Source organism: Pelophylax lessonae (genome assembly GCF_965119305.1).
Source record: "Pelophylax lessonae genome assembly, chromosome: 11".
In the NCBI taxonomy this organism is placed as follows: domain Eukaryota; kingdom Metazoa; phylum Chordata; class Amphibia; order Anura; family Ranidae; genus Pelophylax; species Pelophylax lessonae.
The window spans coordinates 52,121,453-52,145,068 of record NC_138778.1 but is presented as its reverse complement, the minus strand read 5'-3'; the positions used below and the strand labels follow the sequence as shown (position 1 = coordinate 52,145,068).

General features: G+C 44.2%; 1 protein-coding gene across 1 annotated transcript in view; it reads left to right on the top strand.

Annotated features, from left to right (window-relative positions):
* LOC309567011 (fer-1-like protein 4) overlaps positions 1-23,616 on the top strand; it is a 243,812-nt gene that overhangs the window by 43,514 nt on the left and 176,682 nt on the right. The window contains exon 2 of the mRNA XM_082272328.1: positions 8,383-8,438. Coding sequence (XP_082128454.1) covers positions 8,383-8,438 — 56 coding nt within the window. The remainder of the gene's footprint in view (positions 1-8,382; positions 8,439-23,616) is intronic.

The window sequence follows — 23,616 nt, the reverse complement described above, 5'->3', positions numbered from 1 at the left end:
CAATCCAGGCAGGATGTGATTAAACTCCAGCCATAGATAAGGCTAGGTATAGGTTTGCTTTTCTACCATGTGTTGTGCCATGTCTGGCATTAGTGAAGTGATATTTTATTAACAATGAAAGTTATATGGACATTGAGATAGCGGCCTTCTTATTCTGCTGTTTTAAATAAAAGTACAGAAAAAAACTGACATGATCTCTAGTGGCTTTACTGTATTATAGCAGATTATTTACCCTGGTAACCCAGAAAAACATGAAGGTTACTATACATTGTATGAGATATATGCTTGCCTAAAAAAAAAACACTCTGGCTTTGTTTTACATTGCTATACCGATTGCAGTTCCTACACATTTCAATGTATTTATTAAAAAATACCCCTAATAAAACATTATTATCTGTAACTAATAGAAAAAGCAGTGGTTGGCTTCATTGATTTGGATTCCTACAGTCTAAGTGGCAGCCACAGTTTCAGTTTTGGGTCACTGCGGTATAGAATATTGAATTGAAGCAAAGTCTGCAAAGGACCTATATTGGCAGACTTTGGGTTTGTGTTGTTGGCATCAGTTTGACACCAATTTGCTTCACTTCTGAAATCTTTCAGAATTCCTTAACATTGACCTTCAGCTGACCTGCTTCTGATCTATAACCCAATTGCAAAAAAGTTGAGACACTGTACAAATTGTGAGTAAAAAAGTAATGGACTAATTTACAAATCTCATAAACTTATATTTTATTCACAATATAATATAGATAACATATCAAATGTTGAAAGTGAGACATTATGAAATGTCATGCCAAATATTGGCTCATTTTGGATTTCATGAGAGCTACACATTCCAAAAAAGTTGGGACAGGTAGCAATAAGAGGCCAGAAAAGTTAAGTGTACATATAAGGAACAGCTGGAGGACCAATTTGCAACTTATTAGGTCAATTGGCAACATGATTGGGTATAAAAAGAGCCTCTCAGAGTGGCAGTGTCTCTCAGAAGCCAAGATGTGCAGAGGATCACCAATTCCCCCAATGCTGCGGCGAAAAATAGAGAAGCAATATCAGAAAGGAGTTTCTCAGAGAAAAATTGCCAAGAGTTTGAAGTTATCATCATCTACAGTGCATAATATCATCCAAAGATTCAGAGAATCTGGAACAATCTCTGTGCCTAAGAGTCAAGGCCGGAAAACCATACTGGATGCCCGTGATCTTCGGGCCCTTAGACGGCACTGCATCACATACAGGAATGCTACTGTAATGGAAATCACAACATGGGCTCAGGAATACTTCAAGAAAACATTGTTAGTGAACACAATCCACCGTGCCATTCGCCGTTGCCGGCTAAAACTCTCTAGGCCAAAAAAGAAGCCAAATCTAAACATGATCCAGAAGCGCAGGCGTTTTCTCTGGGCCAAGGCTCATTTGAAATGGAAAACTGTTCTGTGGTTAGACAAATCAAAATTTGATTTTGCTGTGTGCAGTAAGAGGCTGATGCGAAGACAGATTTAGGTGATTCTGCTAGTCATATGTAAAAATAGATTTAAAGTTTATCTAAAACCAAAACTGGTGTTGGGTTTGAAACTCTGTAAGTTTTAATTGCTGTCTGTGTCCCTGAAGGAGAGATTCACTCTCTAATTTTGCCTGCCTAGAAACTTGCTTGGTTTTGCATGGGGATGTTGTATTTTTTAGGCTACCAGTTCTCCAGCTGCTGGGTTCAATTCTGTAGCTTCCTGCGGACTTACAGGAGTGACAGCAGCATCACTCCTATCAGGGAAAGCAGGGAATGCAATAGCTACTCTTCTCTTCAATGGCAGTGTGCTGTGGCTGGGAGAGCCGCGAGAGGGACTGACCACCAAGAAGAGTCTTTCTTCTCAACCCACTGGGTAGGGGGTTAGGATGGATTGCCCTTTTTCCTGTCTCCCCATGTCATGTTTAATCTCACATGACCAAAGATAAGAAGAAGTAGGTGCCTTCAGGAGGTCTGAACTGCGAGTACAACTCAACTCACATAGCTCCCCTCCCCCACACAAAGTCTCCTAGAGCCCAATAGCCATCCTACCTACCTTGGAGGTAGTTATCCCCCCTCCTTCACCTGGAGCCTCATAATTCAATGCACCCCATACAACCTCTTCACCCCAGCCCCTTGCCTTCTTCATCCTACTGAAACAGATGCCAAAGCATTTCTCCTTGGACCGACATAACCGACCCGTGTTTATTACTGAAGCTGATGCACTAGCAACATTATTGGCAGTATTTAAAGTGGAGTTCCCGGCCTATTTTGTAACTTTAGTGATTCCTGGAGTGCTCGCTATGCTGATCAACAATTGGGCATTTCCAATTTTTTTCGGGGGTCCCTTACCTTATTTTCAGGGCATTTTTGATTGTACTTCCTCCTTCTCCCCCCTCTTTGGCCGCGGCCACCGACATCACTTCCGCCTTTGCATTGCATCCTGGGAGCTGTTTGTCATCACTCCCAGGAGGCTGGAATCAGGAAGAACTCCCAGAACACTCCCTGGAATCAGGAAGAAGGACAAAGCAGATTACACTGTAGCTTCAGATACCCACATCCAAGATGGCCGCACTCAGACAGCGTTTTTAAAAGTAAGATTTTGACTAAAATCCAATACTGTACACCTTGTAAGTAAGAGAATAGCGGTTCTGTAAAGGGCGATGGATTAGTATTATAGGGGTATTTTTAGTTAAAAAGTTATTTGAGGCCGGAACTCCGCTTTAATCATGTGTTTTGGCACAGCGGGCTGCTATTAACCTCGCCTCTGCTCCACCCTCATTCTCAGGCCCACTGATTCACAAAAGTTCCCAGGTAAATTTGAAGTGATAAGAAAACCCGAATCTTCCAATGGGGGATACCTGTAAGTCCCCGTTCACACTAAGGTGACCTGTGAGGTGACCTGGTCGCCTCACAGGTCGCCGTAGGTCGCCTCCCATAGGGAAGCTGCGGACCCGTTCTAATAGGAGCGACACAAGTCGCTCCGACTTAGAAAAAGGGTCCGGAGCTTCTTTGGGGCGACCTGGAGGCGACCGCCATAGACTTCAATGTTATGAAGTCCATGGCGGCCGCTCCGAGGTCGCGGCGCGCTGCTCGCACCGCGTCCTCGGAGGTCGCGGTGCGAAGTAGCGTCGCTTGTATGTGAACGGGGCCTTACACTATCAATTTACCTAATTTTAGATATTTGTCTTCCCATTTCCTGTTTTGTCTACATGACAGATCTTAAAGTGAAAAACTGAAAGGGGGTCAAACCATTCGGAAATGAAAAAAACATGTTTGATTTAGACACACTTTAATAATTTTTTTAAAATAAGGAACTGGATTAAAATGTGTGTTATATTTGTCTGGAGTTCATCTTGCAGCTAATAAAATCCATTTCTCAGAATGAAAGGTATGTGTTTTGTTTAATGGGATTAAAAACGCCTTGTTCTGGCAGACTGCAGCCTTTTGTGTTGTCCATTGTAATCCACATTCCATAGAGTATAATGACAACAATGTGGATATGAAGTTCTCGCCAAGAGAATGACATTGTTAGAAAAATGCTAATTCTTCTTTGAAGGGGTCGAGAGCCATATTCTGTTTGTACCCCCTAACACATCATACCATTTCCCATTACATTCTGTATATAGGGCTGTCATTTATTACATAGATTACAGAGATCTCCAAAACCCCAAAACCTGTAATATAATGTCACTAACAAGAATTCTTATCAAAGAGTAGCATTGTCAAGCATAATACTATTTCTATTGGTAATGCATAGCCCCAAATAAGAATCTACAGGCTTGCAACGTACAGTAGATGTCAAATGTATCTGACATGAGAATTGTGTAATAGTAATGGAAGACATCAAGACAATGGAAAATCTGACAAGCTACTTGGAAGGCACATAGGACAAATGCCATAAGAGATGGTTTTATTGGTTTGCTTACTTCTGTACGGAAGAAATAAAAGGCATCTTGGCCAATTAATATACCAGATTAGACTGGACTAATACTTTATTTACTGATGACCGATTCGCCTCCTGGGCCAGGAAACCATATATGAGAGAGGAACGTATGTCCTCCCCCTTGCCTCTGGTTTACCTTTACCCCCTGCTTGTTTTATTTCTGCTAAGACTTACCCTTTTGACCTACTATAAAAGTCTAAGATTTCATGATGAGGCATCCCCCCCCTTAGGTCAAATCAATACAACTGGAAGTTGATTATAAGCGATAATTAAATTTTTACAATGCACTCAGGATAGTTACATAGTTTGTAACATAGTTTGTGAGGTTGAAAAAAGACATCAGTCCATCCAGTTCAACCTATGATGTGTGTGTGTGTTTGCTGATAACTGTACATTGTATACCCCTGTATGTTGTGGTCTTTAAGGTGCCCATCTAATAGTTTTTTGAAACTATCAATGCCCCCTGCAGGGCCGTCTTTAATATTGATTGGACCCTGGGCAAACATTTTCTTGGGCCCTCCCAAATGCAGTTATCAACTATTTGCTGGCAGTGTGGGCTCAAGAGGCAGCTGCTTTGGGCCCCACAACAATGACTGGGCCCGGGGCAGCTGCCCCTTTTGCCCTGTGTTAAAGACGGCCCTGGCCCCCTGCTGATACTACTGCTTGAGAAAGCAAATTCCACATCCTTACTGCTCTGACAGTAAAGAACACCTTACGTATTTTAAGGTTAAACCGTTTTTCCTCTAGTTTTAGTGAGTGGATAACTCTCATTTAACACTATACAGATAAATAAGACACCTAATGAGATCCATTCTGCACTCTCTAACTCACATCTTCAATCTCTCCCTCTCTACTGGCTTCTTCCCCAACTCTCTAAAACATGCACTAGTTATCCCCATCCTTAAAAAGCCCTCACTGAACCCCATCAATCTAAACAACCATCTCCATACTCCCCTTTTCCTCCAAACTCCAAAAACATCTGGTCTACAACCGATTGAGTGACCATCTGACTAAGGAACTTCTTGATCCCCTTCAGTCCAGATTTTGCCCTCGACACTCCACAGAAACTGCTCTCCTTAAACTCACAAACCATCTATCGATCAAAACCAATGGACACTATTCTGTACTTTACACTCCTGGATTTCTCTGCTGCCTTTGATACAGCGGACCACCCCCTCCTCAAAAAAAAAAAAAAAAAAAAAACCTCCACTCCATTGGTCACCATGACTATGCTCTTCACTGGTTCTCATCCTACCCATCCCACCACACCTTCACTGTCACTTACAATTCTTCTCCTTTCTACCTCCTCTTCCTTTCCCTCTCGACATTCCCCAAGGTTCTGTTCTTGGACGTCTCCTATTCTCAATCTACACCTCCTCCCTGGGTCAGTGGGTCTATGCCGATGACACCTGAATCTATCTCTCTAGCCCTCAGCTCACTCCATCAGTCTCCTCACGTATCACTAATTTACTAACAGACATATCAGCCTGGTTGTCACACCCCTTCCTCAAACTTAAATCGGTTGTAAACCCGAAAACCCCCCAAAAAAACCCTGCAAGACAAAAGCATAATGAGCTAGTATGCATCGCATACTAGCTCATTATGTATTACTTACCTTAGAACGAAGCCCCGACACGGACCCCCGGACATCGCTGCAGGCGCTGCCATGATCCTTCGGCGTCTCTTCCGGGTTCGGCGTCTCCGGCGGCTCCGGCGCTGTGATGCGCGCGGGAGTGATTTTCCGGCAAGCTCCCGGCAAGGAAAGCTGAAGGTCCCCACAGACCTTCAGAGCGCATGCGCTGCTCGCGTGAGCGGCTGCATGCACTGCAAATATCTCCTAAACCGTGCCGGTTTAAGAGATATTAATTGTACCTACAGGTAAGCCTCATTATAGGCTTACCTGTAGGTAAAAGTGTCAAAAAGCGGGATACTATCGCTTTAATCTATCCAAAACCGAGTTTAAAATATTTCCTCCCCCAGTTGCCACTTCCCCTGATTTCTCTGTCAAAATCAATGGCACAACTATCAACTCGTCCCCTCACGCCAAGGTTCTAGGTGTAATCCTGGAGAGTCTCACAAGCGCTTTTTGACCCAAAATTAAGTGAGGGGTCACACGTCTTGAGGTGAGGACACACCTATTGGGGGGGGGGGGCATGTGTGAGGTAGCACTTCATATTGGATCGTATAGTTCCCCATAGAATGTGATTTACTAAAATAATCATGTCACATGTGGAACACTTGAGCTTCACTTTGAAGGACCTTATGTAGCATCATTCCCTGCATATTATTATACTGGATGTTTTATTATTTGTACATAATTGTATTTAGCCCCCGTTCACACGGGGGCAACCTGTCAGGCGACCTGGTCGCCTGACAGGTCGCCGTAGGTCGCCTGGCATAGAGAAGCTGTGGACCCGTTCTAATAGGAGCGACACAAGTCGCTCCGACTTAGAAAAAGGGTCCGGAGCTTCTTTGGGGCGACCTGGAGCGACCTGCATTGACTTCAATGTTATGAAGTCCGTGCCGGCTGCTCCGAGGTCGCGGTGCGAGCAGCGTGCCGAGACCTGTGTGGTGGCCCCGGGAAGTAGCGTCGCCCCAGTGTGAACGGGGCCTTACTGTTTTTTAAGTGGCTATCATTTGTTGATGAGCACATATTGGGCGTTTATATACACATGAGGATTAGCATACACAGAGGGGCACATTTATTGTTTCAGGCTAAGTAAACGTTGTCACCCTAGGAAAGAACGTGTGGTACTGGTAGAATCACCAATTGAAAATACAGGGAAACTAACACAGTTCCTATTGTGATACTAATGCCCTAAACCGGGGGGTCAGCTACCAGTAGATCACGGACAGGTGACTGATAGATCGCGGTCTGGCTTGCTGATCCGCCATCCCAGAGCATCAAACTGCAATGCAGAGGGACACCACAAAGTTTATAATTCACTCCCTCGACTACTGCAACTCCCTCCTCATTGGCTTACCTTTACATAGGTTATCCCCCTATGTATGCTGCTGCCAGACTCATCCACCTTACAAACCGCTTAGTCTCTGCTACTACTCTCTGCCAATCCTTTCACTGGCTTCCACTCACCCAACAAATTAAATTCTAGATATTAACAACAACTTACAAAGCCATCCACAACTCTGCCCCCAGCTACATTACTAACCTAGTCTCAAAATACTAACCAAATCATTCACTTTGTGCCTCCCAAGGCCTCCTGCTCTCTAGCTCCCTTGTCACCTCATCCCATGCTCACTTCCAGGACTTCTCCAGAGCCTCTCCCATCCTCTGGAACTCTCTACTACCATCTTTCTGACTATCTCCTACTCTGTCAACTTTCAGATGATCCCTGAAAATTCATCTCTTAATGCCTCGTACACACGCACCGATTGTTGGCCGTGAAATTTCGGCCAACGTCCGATCAGCCGATTGTCTGCTTGTTAGTATGATGCTTCCGACAACCGACTGCTACTTTTCGGCCGAACAAAATCTGTTGTGCATGCTATAAAATTTTTGTTGGCCGTCACCAGAACGGCCGATTGTTCTTCAGTCAGTACAGATTTCGGCAGACAAAAATGTGATGAGCAAGACTGGGCATGCTCAGAGAAGAAAAAACACACGAAAAGTAAACCAGAACATGACATCACTTCTGAAGTTGGTTGCTGTTGGCCGACAAAATTCGTGTGCAGTCTAGAGCACATTTCAACCAACACAACAACACTGGACAAAAGACGGCCGATCGGTCGGCCAACAATCGGTGCGTGTGTACGAGGCTTTAGAGAAGCCTATCCAGCCCCCACCTAACAACTGTACATTTATTTTCTCCATCAGCTCACCCACCACAGCTATTACCTTTTGTATCTCTTGAACCTCCCTTCTAGATTGTAAGTTCTAATGAGCAGGGCCCTCTGATTCCTCCTGTATTGAATTGTATTGTAACTGTACTGTCTGCCGTTTTACGTTGTAAAGTGCTATGTAAACTGTCGGCGTTGCATAAATCCTGTATAATGATAAAATAATAAGAAGAATACATAATGGTTCCTCCATACTGCTAACTTCTATGGGTGGTTTTCCTCTAGGTTTACCAATGAACATAAATATAGCATGTAACTTTGTCATAGTAAGACCTTGATGTTTGTGTTACAATTTGTATACCACCTTATGATCTGTTATATTTGGAGGGTATCTTCATTATTAGAAATTTTGGAAGGAAAAATGTAAATAAAGAATGCGAAAAAAAAAAATGTATCGGATGTCCAGGGAAGTCCTTTGGTTTTCAAGTATATCTTACCCAAGGACAAAAATGTAATACCTTTCAGTTTACCAGCCCTTAGATGAGGTAGCTGCATTCATTTTTCTTTTTTTTTCAGGTTTAATCAAAAAACGTGCATTGATATTTGCTTATCATTCTCTCTCTCTTTTTTTTTTTTTTTCAAGGTTTTACTCACAAGACCAAGAAAGTCAACACCGGCCCTGTATTTGATGTTGGTGAGGTGAGTCCTTTGTTATTGGTGCTGGTCTTAATCAATGTTTGTTATGGTTGCAGAAGTTTACAGTGCAGCAGAAATGCAGTTCTGAAATGTAACTTCGGGATATCTGGCCAATAAAAAAATAAGAATGTGATTTTTATAAATGGCCAGTTCTTCACTTACACTTGGATCACACATATGTGCTTTTTTTTTGGGTGTTTTGCAGAAATGCACTCCATTTAACATGGCTTCCTACGGATCTAGTTCACATCTGTGTGTTTTGAGTTGGTGCGATTTTTGGAAAGGGTCAGGGACAAGATTGCATTTTGTGTGTAATAGGCTTCAGTTAGAGTTAGGGTTAGTGGTAATTGTTAGGGTTAGTGGTAATTGTTAGGGTTAGAACGCTTATCCTAACAATTACAGCTAACCCTAACAATTACCGCTAACCCTAACCCCCCATGATTACTGTTAACCCTAACCCTAACATTTAACCCTAACCCTAGCTCTTAACCTTAACATCTTACCCTAACATTTAACCCTAGCCTTTAACCCTAACATTTAACCCTTAACCTAACCCTTAACCCTAACCAGTAGCGTCGGGAGGGGAGCTGACTGGGGCTATAGCCCCGAGTGGGCCCCCAAAAAGCACCAGGTTAAACATTTTTAGCCCCGAGTCCCAAGGCCTGAGGTTGGCCAAGAACTCGGGGCTACATACTTAAGCAGTGTAATATCTATCCAGCATCCAGTGATTTGTGGGCAAGTCGGGGGTGACCGCAATCAGAGTGAGTGGAGCTGTCTAATTGAAGCACTGATGTCAGGGGGGTGGGTGGGGCTGATATGCAGAGCTCTGCCCTTTGTCCCATTCATAGACAAACAGCTGGCTGGGAAGGAAGGTGGCAGGGGACGGGACCAATTGTAACTACTGTATGTGCACCCACAGCTTTGTACACTATATTAAACCTGAATTATACACCCCTGTGGGTGCACAGACACTAGTTAGAATTGGTCCCGACCTTGCCACCTTCCTTCCCGGCCAGCAATGTATACACGCCGCCGACACCAGCTGTTTGTCTATGCAATGGACAAAGGGGCAGAGCCCCACATATCGGTCCCGCCCATCCCTGACATCAGTTATTCAATTTGACAGCTCCAATCACTCTCATTGCGGCCGCGCCAGCTTGCCCAATAATCCCTGGCTGTGCTGGATAGATGTTACACTGCTGCATGTCCTGCTATAGGCTGCACTCATTTATGTTCCATCTAATGCCGCCATTGTTCCCTCGGCTCCTGTATGCTAATTACATTTTTAAGATACGTGTGCTATATTTACCAAACTGGTGTCTTTGCAGTTTAATTAATTCCTGAACCTTGCACTCTGTACAACGCATTCCTGAACCTTGCACTCTGTACAACGCATTCCTGAACCTTGCACCCTGTACAACACACTCCTGAACCTTTTACTCTGTACAACGCACTCCTGAACCTTGCACCCTGTACAACGCAGTTCTGAACTTTGCACCCTGTACATGGCACTCCTGAACCTTACACCCTGTACTATGCACTCCTGAACCCTGCACTCTGTACAATGCTCTGCTGAAACTTGCACTCTGTAACACGCACTCCTGAATCTTGCACTCTGTACAATGCACTCCTGAATCTTGCACTCTGTACAGTGCATTCCTGAACCTTGCACTCTCTACAACGCACTCCTGAACCTTACACTCTGTATGTAATGCATTCCTGAACTCTGTACAACTCTGGGGGGGGGGCCTTTGTAATGCAAAAGGGGTCCAGAGGTGTGTGTGGGGGGACTATGTAATGTAAAGGGGTCTAGAGGTGTGGGGAGGCTATGTAATGCAAAAGGGGTCCAGAGGTGTGGGGGGGGCGCTGAGTAATGTAAAGGGGTCCAGAGGTGTGGAGGGGCCCTGTGTAATGTAAAGGGGTCCAGAGGTGTGGGGAGGGGGCTGTGTAATGTAAAGGGGTCCAGAGGTGTTGCCCCATCAAAACATTTTAATTGGTGTTACACTCACCTTTAATCCAGCGCCGAGCAAAGCTCCCTGGTGCTGATCTTTACGCCCACTTCTGATGTCGGAAAGGGGCGTTGTGTGATCAAATTTACCTTCGGGCTGAAGCCCCTGGTCGTTTTCCTACCTAGCAACACCCCTGACCCTAGCCCTAACATGCGACTTTGGACACAAAGGTTCCTGCACTATTTTGATGCGACTTCGATGTGACTTTGATGCTACTTTGATGCTACTTGATTGCCAGAGAATGTTAAGATGCATCAAAGTCGCACTCCATGAACAGAACTGTTAAACTTTCCTATTGGAAAACATTGAATTGAAATGGGAAGGGATAGAACTCCTATGAGGTTTGTTTTGCAACTGTGTCCCATCAGGCAGATTTCCTTTCATTTCCTGTCCAGTCAACACATCCGGAAGTAAGAAGAAAAATCCCTTCAGTGCAATAACTGTCCCTATTGGATGACTTCCTCTCTATACCCGGTCTGGTGACAAGTCAAATTAGCAGATATTCTGCCCCTTTCAATCCCATGACAATAGCCAGTAGGATAAACAGAGCGGGTGGATCATAGACACAAAAAAAAAAAAATGTAAAAATTCAGTGGAGCTTCTGTCTCATTCTGGAAAAACTTGGTAAACTTCAATTTGCCATTGTACCGAGCATATGCTCAGGGTTCCGTCCACATGCCTGGACCGGCACATGGCTCAGCCTCTCAGCGAGCTGCTGAGAGGTGGCCGCCCCCTGCCCCTCCATAGCCCAGCGCTCCAGTGAACTAACAGTCATCAGCCCTCTGCTCAGGGAGCTGTGAGAACCGAGTGATCGGTGCTTTTAGATTGCTCGGTTCTCAGTGTTAGAGCCGGCCGGGGACAGATGCTGCATCAAAACGATGGGGCGTCCACCTAGGTAAGTATGATTCTAAAAAAGAAAGTCCATACTTCTCTTTTAATGCATTCTCTGTCATCAAGCCTGAGACATTGTTTACACCAACTGGCCACAGTCTGGCCCCCTAAAATCTGAAGGACAGTAAACCACCCCTTTGTTTGGAAACATTGGAGAACCCTGCTATAGAGATTGTGCTGTTTCAGAAAAGAAAGTGTTTCAACATGCAAGGTTTCCTTTACTTTCTAATACATATTTTATATAATAGGGGTTAATTTAGAAAACTGGAGAGTGCAAAATATGGTGCAGCTGTGCATGGTAGTCAATCAGCTTCTAACTTTAGCTTGTTCAATTAAAGTAATTATAAATGGTCAACTTGTAAAAATAGCCTTGTAACCTTGCAAAGTATTTGTGTATAGAAAACATTATAAACACCTTTTTTCCAGTTTAGTATAAGTGATCACATTCCCTCTGTTCTCTGCTGCAATAGAGCTGGGGGGGGAGAGAAAGCAGCAGTATTCTGAGCTTCCCAGTCAAAGGCTGTGCGTGTGTGTGGGGGGGGGGGGGGGGCGTGTCAAGACAAGTCTCATCATTGGAGGAGAGCAGGCTGAGTTCCAAGCACAGCTAGAGAACTGACAATGGTCTGCTCTCCTGCCAAGTGTGGTCAGTTTTTGATAGGAAAGCAGAGAGACCGGCAGGAACACCAGTGATTTCATACAAAGGAAGCACACACAAACAGAACAGGAGATATTTTCATACAAGTACAGTCCGGTCCATAAATATTGGGACAGCGACACAATTCTAATCTTTTTGGCTCTATACACCACCACAATGGATTTGAAATGAAACAAACAAGATGTGCTTTAACTGCAGACTTTCGGCTTTAATTTGAGGGTATTTACATCCAAATCAGGTGAAAGGTGTAGGAATTACAACAGTTTGTATCATACTACATGTGCCTCCCACTTTTTAAGGGACCAAAAGTAATGGGACAATTGGCTGCTGAGCTGTTCCATGGCCAGGTGCATGTTATTCCCTCATCATCCCATTTACAAGGCGCAGATAAAAGGTCCAGAGTTCATTTCAAGTGTGCTATTTGCATTTGGAATCTGTTGCTGTCAACTCTCAATATGAGATCCAAAGAGCTGTCACTATCAGGGAAGCGAGCCAATGAAGCCATCATTAGGCTGAAAAAAAAACAAAACAAACCCATCAGAGATAGCAAAAACATTAGGTGTGGCCAAATCAACTGTTTGGAACATCCTTAAAAAGAAAGAACGCACCGGTGAGCTCAGCAACACCAAAAGACCCGGAAGACCACGGAAAACAACTGTGGTGGATGACCGAAAAATGATTTCCCTGGAGAAGAAAACACCCTTCACAATAGTTTGTATTAAGATAAAAAACCTTCCTGACTTTACAACTCCTTTAGGCTTTGACAATAAAACATGGAAGCTGATTGGCTACCATGCAGAGCTGCACACGATTTTGCATTCCCCAGTTTTAGTAAATCAACCACAGTACTTTATGTGTATCTGTAAATGATCCTAATTGATTAAACCAAAATAAATCAATCTATCTACTGTACTGCATATTCTATTATATTTTCAAAAAGCATACAGGTGAATTTATTTGAATGCAATGCTCTTTTTTTTCTGTGACACTTCCTCTTGTTAGGCCAAGGTCTTACTCACCTGCAAAGTACGACATCACTTTCATACTATATATTATGCTTTGAACAGGTTTGTTTTTCAGACTGCACACTGTGATTTCTTGGTTTATTTGTCTAGTGGGTAGGTCAGTAGTGACAACTTGTTAAAACTAAAATAGCTTCCAGTAACATTCCTTCCACTGTCAAGGAAGTAGTGTAATTACACAGTTCTCGGCTATCTGGATGACTGACCCGGTTGCACTGTCTATGTCTCACAGTCTGCTATCACCTTTTTAACCACTTAAGCCCCGGAAGATTTTACCCCCATTCCGACCAGGGGGTATTTTGCGATTCGGCACTGCGTGACTTTAACGGACAATTGCGCGGTCGTGCGACGCTGCACCTAAAAGAATTTGGCGTCCTTTTTTTCCCACAAACAGAGCTTTCTTTTGGTGGTATTTGATCACCTGTGCGATTTTTTGATCACGCGCTATAAACAAAAAAAGAGCGTCAATTTTGCAAAAATAACAATATTTTTCACATTTTTTTATATGAAATTCCCCCCCAAAAAAATGTAAAAATCAAAATTTTTTAACATTTTCGGCCAATTTGTTTTATGCTACATATGTTTGGTAAAAAAAAATCGCAAAAAGCGTATTTTGATTGGTTTGCGCAAAAGTTATCGCGTTTACTAACAAAGGGAAAGATTTTTGTCATTTTTGTTGTTTTTTTTTTAACGCGTAATGGCGGCGATCTGCGATTTTTTTTGCGGTACTGCGACATTGCGGCGGACAGATCGGACCCTTGACTGACATTTTTGAAACTTTTGGGGTTACCAGTGACATTTCTACAGTAATCAGTGCTATATATATGCACTGTTACTGTAAAAATACACTGGTAGTGAAGGGGTTAACTTTATTTGGGAGGGAGGGGCTGTGTGTGTCCCTAGGGGCGTGCTTTCTACTGTGATTGGCTGTGGCTTCAGCTGTAAGGACACTGATCAACGGATCTACATAGTAGATCCATGTGATCAGTGTCTTTGCAGCGAGGAGAATGACAGGCAGCTTGTTTACACAAGCTGCCTGACATTCTCCCTCTCCCCCGCCGATCGCCGAGTGGCCGGCGGACATCGGGTCCGCTGGTCACACGCGCGGGGGGGTCCATGACCACGCGGGAGCGGGAGCGCGCCTCCGGGGGCGCGCGCTCGCTCCCTAGACCCTCACAAGCAAGCAACGTAGCCCTACGTTAGTTTGCCTGTGAGGGGCTGACCGTCGACGTAGATAGTCGTGCGGCGGTCGGCAAGTGGTTAAGCTGCAGGCTTATGATACCTGCTTTGTTTTACAACAAATGGGCTTATTTAACCACTTGCCGATCAGCCACCACACATATACTGCGGCAGGTCGGCTCTATTACGTGAAACATCGTACCTGTACATAGTTTCCTGTTATAGTCAGTGGGGGCGCTGATTGGCCAGAGGGGGAGCCAATCAGCAGGTCTGGCGGACGCGATATCTGCTGGCCACCCGCGATCGCTCCCCATAGGGACAGAATGGCGGTCTGCCTATTCAAGCAAGGCAGACTACCGTTCTGTCACAGATGAACACAGGGATCATGTGTTCCCGCTACAGTAAACCCCCCTCCATGGCGGGGGTTACGTTCCAGACCCACCTGCGATAACTGAAAATCCGCAAAATAGAAATACCCTATTTAAAAAACAGGTACTGTACAGTAGATGGACTTCTGATGGTCTTAAATCCCCATGTCATTTCTTCCTCCCGTTGGTCTGACTAAGGAGCACAGCTGCGCATGCTCTGAATCGCGTTACTGCCGCCCTTACATCGCTACGCTCGGTGCAGTCCACGAGTGAGGCATGCGTTCCACCGCAGCCTCGCACTGATTCACCGCTCCCGATTGGGCTCCCCCCATTGGCGTCATGTCCCTGCTGCTGGACAGTCAGAAGACGGGACGAGCCGCTGGACCAGGAAGAGTCCCCCGAGCTGTGAGGACTGTGAGGACACATGTCCTCTCCAGTGTAAGTCTGCTTATCGTGTGTGAATAAAGTGTTATCTGCTGCGCGATATACCGGGACCGCGAAAACTGAACCGCGATAGAACGGGGGTTTAGTGTATTCAGGAACACAGATCTCTATGTTCATCTAGTAAGTCCATTCCCCATACAGTTAAAAAGCACCCCCTAGGGACACACTTCACCCTTTGATCACCCCTGGTGTTATCCCCTTCCCTGCCATTGTCATTAGTACAGTAACAGTGCATATTTTTAGCACTGATTACTGCAGTAATGACACTGGTCCCCTCAAAAGTGTCAAAAATGTCAGTTAGGGGATGCGATCTGTCCGCAGCAATGTCGCAGTCCCGCTAAAAATTGCTGATCGCCGCCATTACTAGTAAAAAAATAAATAAAATTGCCACAAATCTATCCTCTAGTTTGTAAACACGATAACTTTTGCGCAAACCAATCCATATACACTTATTGGGATTTTTTTTTTTACCAAAAATATGTGGCAGAATACCTATTGGCCTAAAATGATGAAAAATTTAGATTTTTTAATTTCTTTTTTGCCTGTGTTTTTTTGCAGACATTAAAATATATATATATATATATATATATATATATATATATATATTTTTCAGAATTGTCGCTCTTTTTTTCGTTTATAGTGCAATAAAAAAAACCTGCAGAGGTGATCAAATACCACCAAAAGAAAGCTCTATTTGTGGGGGAAAAAAGGACATCAATTTTATTTAGGTACAGCGTCGCATGACCGCGCAATTGTCAGTTAAAGTAGATCAAAAACTAAACTGGCCTGGTTAATAAGGGGGTAAAACAGTCCAGAAGTAGTTAAAGAACAGCTATCATGGGAAAGCATTCAGTTGTGTTTTTTATATCTGACTGAAGTTTGGCTTTAGTATATATAAAAAAAAATGTTTCACATGCAGACCAAGCTGCCTGAGAATTGTGTTAGTGACAGGGAACTGGCACACACAATTACAGTATATGTTTATAGTATCTTAAAATAATAAAAATTTGCATTTCTGAGGGGTGCACTCAGCCAATGCCAACTTTACCACACCAGAGCTTGGCTCACTCAATGCATTGCAGCATTATGTGCTTTCTAGTATCAGAAAACACTGTATCTAAAGCCAAAACCTTTTTTATGGTTTTGATAAAGTGCAATTGTTTTTTTTTGCTACCTCCTATGTTCTCTTAGGGAGTTTCTCTTTACTTTTGTGCTAAAAAAAAAAAAAAAAAAACATAGTGATGGTAAACCCCCTATAAGGGAGGGGAAACTCCCTCTAAGGCATTGCTCGAATTCCGAAATAATTTTAGAAAATCAAATAATTCCGAAATAATTTAGAAAATCTTATGTTAGAATTTTTGTTTGAATTACGCACTAGTACGCACGGCAGTGGGGGCCGTAGCAACATCTGACTTTTGTGCGGCTATCAAATTTGGGTGAGCAGACATGTTGGAAATCTTTGGAAAAACAAATAATTATCTAATCAATGATGGGAGAATCATGCAAAAAGTATAATCGTAAAAAAAATGCGCATGAGCACAAGAAAAGAAAAGATTCCCAGGCCACAAGAATTATTTTCTGTAGCAACATGAGGTGAAATTGAAGGCTTGGTTGGTCAAATTTCAAAATTAATAGTGGCACCATCTGATCACAAAATTTCTGATTTTCGAAAGAAAATGTGTTCGGCCTAAGACAGTTGTCACTGGAACAATTGTACCCAGGGGTGTTGCTAGGTAGGAAAAAGACCAGGGGCTTCAGCCTGAAGGTTAATTTTATCATTATCAGAAGGGGGCGTGAAGATCAGCGCCGGTAGCTTTGCCGATGCTGGATTAAGGTTCAGGAGTGCATTGTACAGAGTGCAAGGCTCAGGAGTGCATTTTGTACAGGGTGCAAGGTTCTGGAGTGCATTTCGTACAGGGTGCAAGGTTCTGGAGTGCGTTTTATACAGGGTGCAAGGTTCAGGAGTGCATTGTACAGAGTGCAAGGTTTAGGAATGCTTTCCGTACAGGGTGCAAGGTTCTGGAGTGCGTTTCGTACAGGGTCCAAGGTTCTGGAATGTGTTTTGTACAGGGTGCAAGGTTCAGGAGTACGTTGTACAGAGTGCAAGGTTCAGGAATTAGTTAAACTGCAAAGACACCAATTAGTTAAATATAGCACACTTATCTTAAAATCCTGATCAGCAGCACACGGGAGCTGAGGGAACAATGGTGGCATCAGATGGAACATAAATGAGTGCAGCCTACAGCAGGACATGCAGCAGTGTAACATTTATACAGCACGGCCAGTGATTGGTGGGCAATCCGGGGCAGCCACAAGGAGAGTGATTGGAGCTGTCAAATTGAAGCATTGATGTCTGGGTGGGCAGGGTTGATATGCAGGGCTCCGCCCCTTTGTTCCGTGCATAGACAAACAGCAGCTGGCAGAGGAGGTGTACCTGTAACTGTAACTACTGTATGTGCATCCACAGCAGTGTATAATTCAGGTTTATTATACACCGCTGTGGATGCACATACAACAGTTACAATTGGTCCTGCCCCCTGCCACCTTCCTCCCAGGCCAGCGGCTGTTTGTCTATGCACAGAACAAAGGGGCAGAGCCCCGTATATCGGCCCCGCCCACCCCGACATCACTGCTTCAATTTGACAACTCCAATCACTCTCATTGTGGCTGCCCTGGATTGCCCACCAATCACTGACTGTGCTGTACAAATGTTATATTGCTGAGGTATGTAGCCCCGAGTTCCCGGCCAACCCCAGGCCTTGGGACTAGGGGCTAATCATTTTAAATAAGCAATAGGAGACCTGAGGCTTTTTGGGGGCTCACATGGGGCTATAGCCCCAGTCAGCAGCCCCCTCCCGACGCCCCTGGTTGTACCTATTGGAAGATTTTTCCCTCTTTTCTTGTTCCTGTGACAAGTGTACATTTTTGGATTTCCCAAAACTTTCTGTACTGGAGACAAGAGTCACCAGCAGTGGCATAACTACAACCATAGCAGTCCACCCTAATGCTATGGGACCCAAGCCAGGAAGGGGACCCCACTAGGGATGTCTGATGTCTTCATTCCAAAAGACCTAATATCAGATGCAAAGGACAATGCTTTGGGAATTGGGATCATCCCATTGCTAGCAGCAGACCTCCTGTGTATCGACCCTATCTGTAAGTAGATTTATTGCTTTCAAATGATGAGGAGCTGAAGCATCCTCCAAACCCATCTCCATCTGAGCTTTTCATGGATTTCCTCTGGGTACTCTGGTTTCCTCCCACACTCCAAAGACATGCTGACAGGTTACTTGGCTCCTATCTTAATTGGCCCCAGTATGTGGATGTAGGAATATGAGTAAGGGACCTTAGATTGTAAGCTCCTTGAGGGCAGGGACTGATGTGAATGTACAATATATACAGTGTCTTGCAAAGGTATTCGGCCCCCTTGAACTTTTCGACCTTTTGCCACATTTCAGGCTTCAAACATAAAGATATAAAACTGTAATTTTTTTTGAAGAATCAACAACAAGTGGGCCACAATCATGAAGTGGAACGAAATTTATTTTATTGGATATTTCAAACTTTTTTAACAAATAAAAAACTGAAAGATTGGGTGTGCAAAATTATTCAGCCCCTTTACTTTCAGTGCAGCAAAATTTCTCCAGAAGTTTAGTGAGGATCTCTGAATGATCCAATGTTGACCTAAATGACTAATGATGATAAATAGAATCCACCTGTGTGTAATCAAGTCTCCGTATAAATGCACCTGCACTGTGATAGTCTCAGAGGTCCGTTTAAAGCGCAGAGAGCATTATGAAGAACAAGGAACACACCAGGCAGGTCCGAGATACTGTTGTGGAGACGTTTAAAGCCGGATTTGGATACAAAAAGATTTCCCAAGCTTTAAACATCCCAAGGAGCACTGTGCAAGCGATATTGAAATGGAAGGAGTATCAGACCACTGCAAATCTACGAAGACCTGGCCGTCCCTCTAAACTTTCAGCTCATACAAGGAGAAGACTGATCAGAGATGCAGCCAAGAGGCCCATGATCACTCTGGATGAACTGCAGAGATCTACAGCTGAGGTGGGAGACTCTGTCCATAGGACAACAATCAGTCGTATACTGCACAAATCTGGCCTTTATGGAAGAGTGGCAAGAAGAAAGCCATTTCTTAAAGATATCCATAAAAAGTGTCTTTTAAAGTTTGCCACAAGCCACAAGGGAGACACACCAAACATGTGGAAGAAGGTGCTCTGGTCAGATGAAACCAAAATCAAACTTTTTGGCAACAATGCAAAACATTATGTTTGACGTAAAAGCAACACAGCTCATCACCCTGAACACACCATCCCCACTGTCAAACATGGTGGTGGCAGCATCATGGTTTGGGCCTGCTTTTCTTCAGCAGGGACAGGAAAGATGGTTAAAATTGATGGGAAGATGGATGGAGCCAAATACAGGACCATTCTGGAACAAAACCTGATTGAGTCTGCAAAAGACCTGAGACTGGGACGGAGATTTGTCTTCCAACAAGACAATGATCCAAAACATAATGCAAAATCTACAATGGAATGGTTCACAAATAAACATATCCAGGTGTTAGAATGGCAAAGTCAAAGTCCAGACCTGAATCCAATCGAGAATCTGTGGAAAGAACTGAAAACTGCTGTTCACAACTGCTCTCCATCCAACCTCACTGAGCTTGAGCTGTTTTGCAAGGAGGAATGGGCAAAAATTTCAGTCTCTCGATGTGCAAAACTGATAGAGACATACCCCAAGCGACTTACAGCTGTAACCGCAGCAAAAGGTGGTGCTACAAAGTATTAACTTAAGGGGGCTGAATAATTTTGCACGGCCAATTTTTCAGTTTTTTATTTGTTAAAAAATTTTGAAATATCCAATAAATTTTGTTCCACTTCATGATTGTGTCTCACTTGTTGTTGATTCTTCACAAAAATTTCAGTTTTATATCTTTATGTTTGAAGCCTGAAATGTGGCAAAAGGTCAAAAAGTTCAAGGGGGACGAATACTTTCGCAAGGCACTGTATGTATAAAGCGCTGTGTAAATTGCCAGCGCTATATAAGTACCTGTAAAAAATAAATAAAACTTCTAAATTCTGCTTTTGTTTACTCCAGTCAGTTGTGGGCTGGGTCATTCCCTGCCCTGCAGCATGTCTAAAAACAAAGGCTGGTGATGTCACTGCCCTTATATGGACACATGCCCATATTTAGCCAATGACATTGACTAAATATAAGCATGTGTCTAAATAAGAGACATCACCAGCATCCCACCCCTTTGTTTACATGTGCTGCAAGGCATGACCCACCCGCAGCTGATTATACAGTTAGGTGTTTAGATAGAGATGATTTCAGAGGACACCCAAGCTCATCTCTACCTTCAAAGCTTCAGGTAATCATGGCCAGCTATTTTTTTGTAATTTCTTTATTTATAGAAATATAGATAGCATTTACACAATACAAAATAACAGTAAAGCAACAGAAAAAGGTCAAAATCAAGTAACAAGCAAGTGTAGGATGACGCTAAACCATCTGTTGTAGACATATGAGAAATAACGCAAGAATTGCTGAAAAAACACATCCTATGTTAATAATTGAAACTGCTCTAGGACAAGTTAATCCTGTTTTGGACAGGGTTACATTTTGTAATTAGTTCAAATCCCTTTGACAAAAGTAAACTGTTTTGGTTTAATAGTGCAAGCCATAGAGGGATGTCGTCAAACGAGCCGGGGTTTAAAGGAAACTCCCGGTGGGTAGGTGCTCTACAAAGTGCTAAGTATGTAGGATTTATTCTACGTGGAAGTGGTCCTGTACAGGAGAGCAATGTAGGGACTGTGGTAGAGAGGAATAAGAGCGAAGATGTATGGGAAAAACACTAGGAGTAAAGCAGAATATTAGTGGATATGGGAAAGGAGCTAGGGAAAGGGGGGGGGGGGGAAGGAGTAGCAAGGAAGAGGTAGGAACAAAAAAAAAGAGTAAGTAAGGGTTCCCCCACCAAGGGACACCAAGTAACCCTCTTAGAGGGCACTATGTTATGAGATCTCTTGGAGATAGGCATCAGTGAAGACAAAATGTTGCCATGGCCTCCGGTGTCTTGAAAGGACACCTCTCGAGTGTAATGAGTGTCCGTAAGGTCTTCCATGTCCCGGAGTTCGTAAAATTTTAGAGAACCATAGAGACCTCGATGGCGGATTCAGGGACCTCCAGCACAAGGGGATACAGGCCTTAGCAGCATTAAATTGCTGGATGGTGCGAGAGGACTTGTATTTTTTGTTGGACCGTTGTGTGAGGTGCAACAGGCATGCCGCCGGATCGTCCCCCTGATCAGCATTGTTCAGATGTTTGATGGTGCTGGTCACCACCTGCCAGAAAGGTTTAGGTTTCGGGCAATTCCAAAAAATATGCACCATGATGCTTCGGTCTGTGTTACAACGCCAACACAAATCCAGATCCTGTGGAAAAAAGTGGTGTAGGGTCGTGGGAACCATGTACCACCTTGTCAGGATCTTATAGCTTGTTTCTTGGACTTTAGTGACGAGGGAGGATTTTTGTGCAAAGTGAAGGACCTTCTCTTTTTGAGATTCTGTAAATGTTGTGTTGAGGTCAGTTTCCCACCTCGCAAGGAAGGGGGGACAGAAATCAGAGGCTGGGCAGGTCAAGAAAATAATAGACAGAATATGGCGTATCCGTTCCCCCCTGTGGCAAATACTCTCAAATTCCGTCAACTGGCGTGAGATGCCCAAGGAGCGTAGGCAGCTGTGGAAATAATGTCGGAGTTGAAGACCGCTCCAGAAATCCAAGGCTGAGGTGATAACGGTCGGGGAGAGAGATCCGTCAGGCCCCAGAAAGTCCCAATGGGCATCTGGTACCAAGTGTAGGAACTAGGGACCCTGAAGCCAGGCACGAACTCAGGGTTATTGAAGATAGGAATCATCGGAGATGGTAAGGGTGAAATCCGCGTGTCCCGAAAAAGCCTCTCTAGACACTTGGAATGTAGCACCCAGTGTGGGGGGATTAATGTGTTCCCTCGGTAGTGGGGAGGCAATCCATTGCCAGTTTTTCGCTTTGCCACCGGAGTCCTCTATTTCCATGGCCACCCGTTGCTTCACCTCTGCATGACAATGCCAGTCCACCAGCCTGGATAGATGAGCTGCTCTGTAATAGGCCCGAACATCAGGCAGTCCCACCCCACCCCAAGATCTGGGGAGGTGGAGAAGTTGGAGCTGAAGATGTGGTTTCCGGTGTGACCAAACAAAATTACGAAACATAGAGTTTATGCGTTTGAAAAAAACAGATGGGAGACGGATTGGGAGAATTTGCATCAGATAAAGAATCCTGGGCAACACTGTCATCCTAAGGGCACTACAGCGGCAAAACCACGTTAGGGTAAGCGTGTGCCAGTGGAGTAAATCAGTCTGTAACTGCGTGAGCAGGAGTGTTAGCTATATAGAGGGATGCAGGATCCGGCGTTATGTTGGTACCTAGATAACGGATAGAGTCAGTCGCTCAACAGAGGGGTGTAATGGGACGGAGGCTGTCAATAGTGGCCTGGTCTAAGGTTATTGGGAGGGCAGAGGATTTGGCAAAGTTGATTGTAACAGCTTTGGTAGAGATGTCAGTGGGTCTGTCAGAAAGAAAATCAGGTCAGCTGCAAAGGCGGTGACCTTATGTACACCCGAAAACTTCTGAAAACCTCAGATCTCTGGACCAGCTCTGACTGAACAAAGAAAGGGCTCTAAAGTTAGGATGAAAATTAATGGTGATAGGGAGCATCCCTGACGAGTTCCATTTGAAATCATGAAGAAGTCCGTGCATGTTCATTCACTTTGACCGTCGCTGAGGGACAGGAGTAAAGGGATGCTATTCATTGCAACATAGATGGCCCCAGACCAAGATGTCTCATAATGGCCTGGATAAACTGTGAGTTGACCCTGTCAAAAGCCTTCTCTGCATCCGTGGATAGCAAGAGAAGGGGATGACGGGCAGTTTTGGCCGCATGTATTAAATTGACGACTCGGATTGTGTTATCCCGTGATTCCCGAAAAGCGATAAAACCCACCTGATCACAATGAATGAGGCATGTAATGTAGGGTAACACCCTGTTCCCCAGAATTTTGGTAAACCATTTTAAATCTGCGCTTAGGAGGGCAATTGGGCGGTAGTTACCGCATTGCGTGGGGTCTTTCCCCTCCTTTGGGACCAAAGAGATATAAGCCCTTAGGGCATCTACAGGCATCGAATCCCAGTGAGAGAATTAAGGCAGAGACCAGATGGGGATATAGAATCTCAAAGAAGGCCCTGTAGTATGCTGGGGTGAGCCATCGGGTCAAGGGGGGGCTTTTTTAGGTTTTGAGCCAGCCAAGACCAACCCTAGTTCCTCTTCCATGATGGGTCCCTCCAAATCTTCCCTAACATCGACAGATGCATCTAAATAAGATTTTTATCTTCGCCTATAAATTTTTTTTGGGGGGGGGGGGGGGGTCAGTCAAGGAGGGGATACTAAGATTATAAAGGCCCTGGTAGAAGGTGTGAAACTCGACCGCCATTGCAGAGGAGGTGGCCAGTTTTCTCCCATCCGGTGTGTGGATTATGGGAATAAAAGTTCTGGAG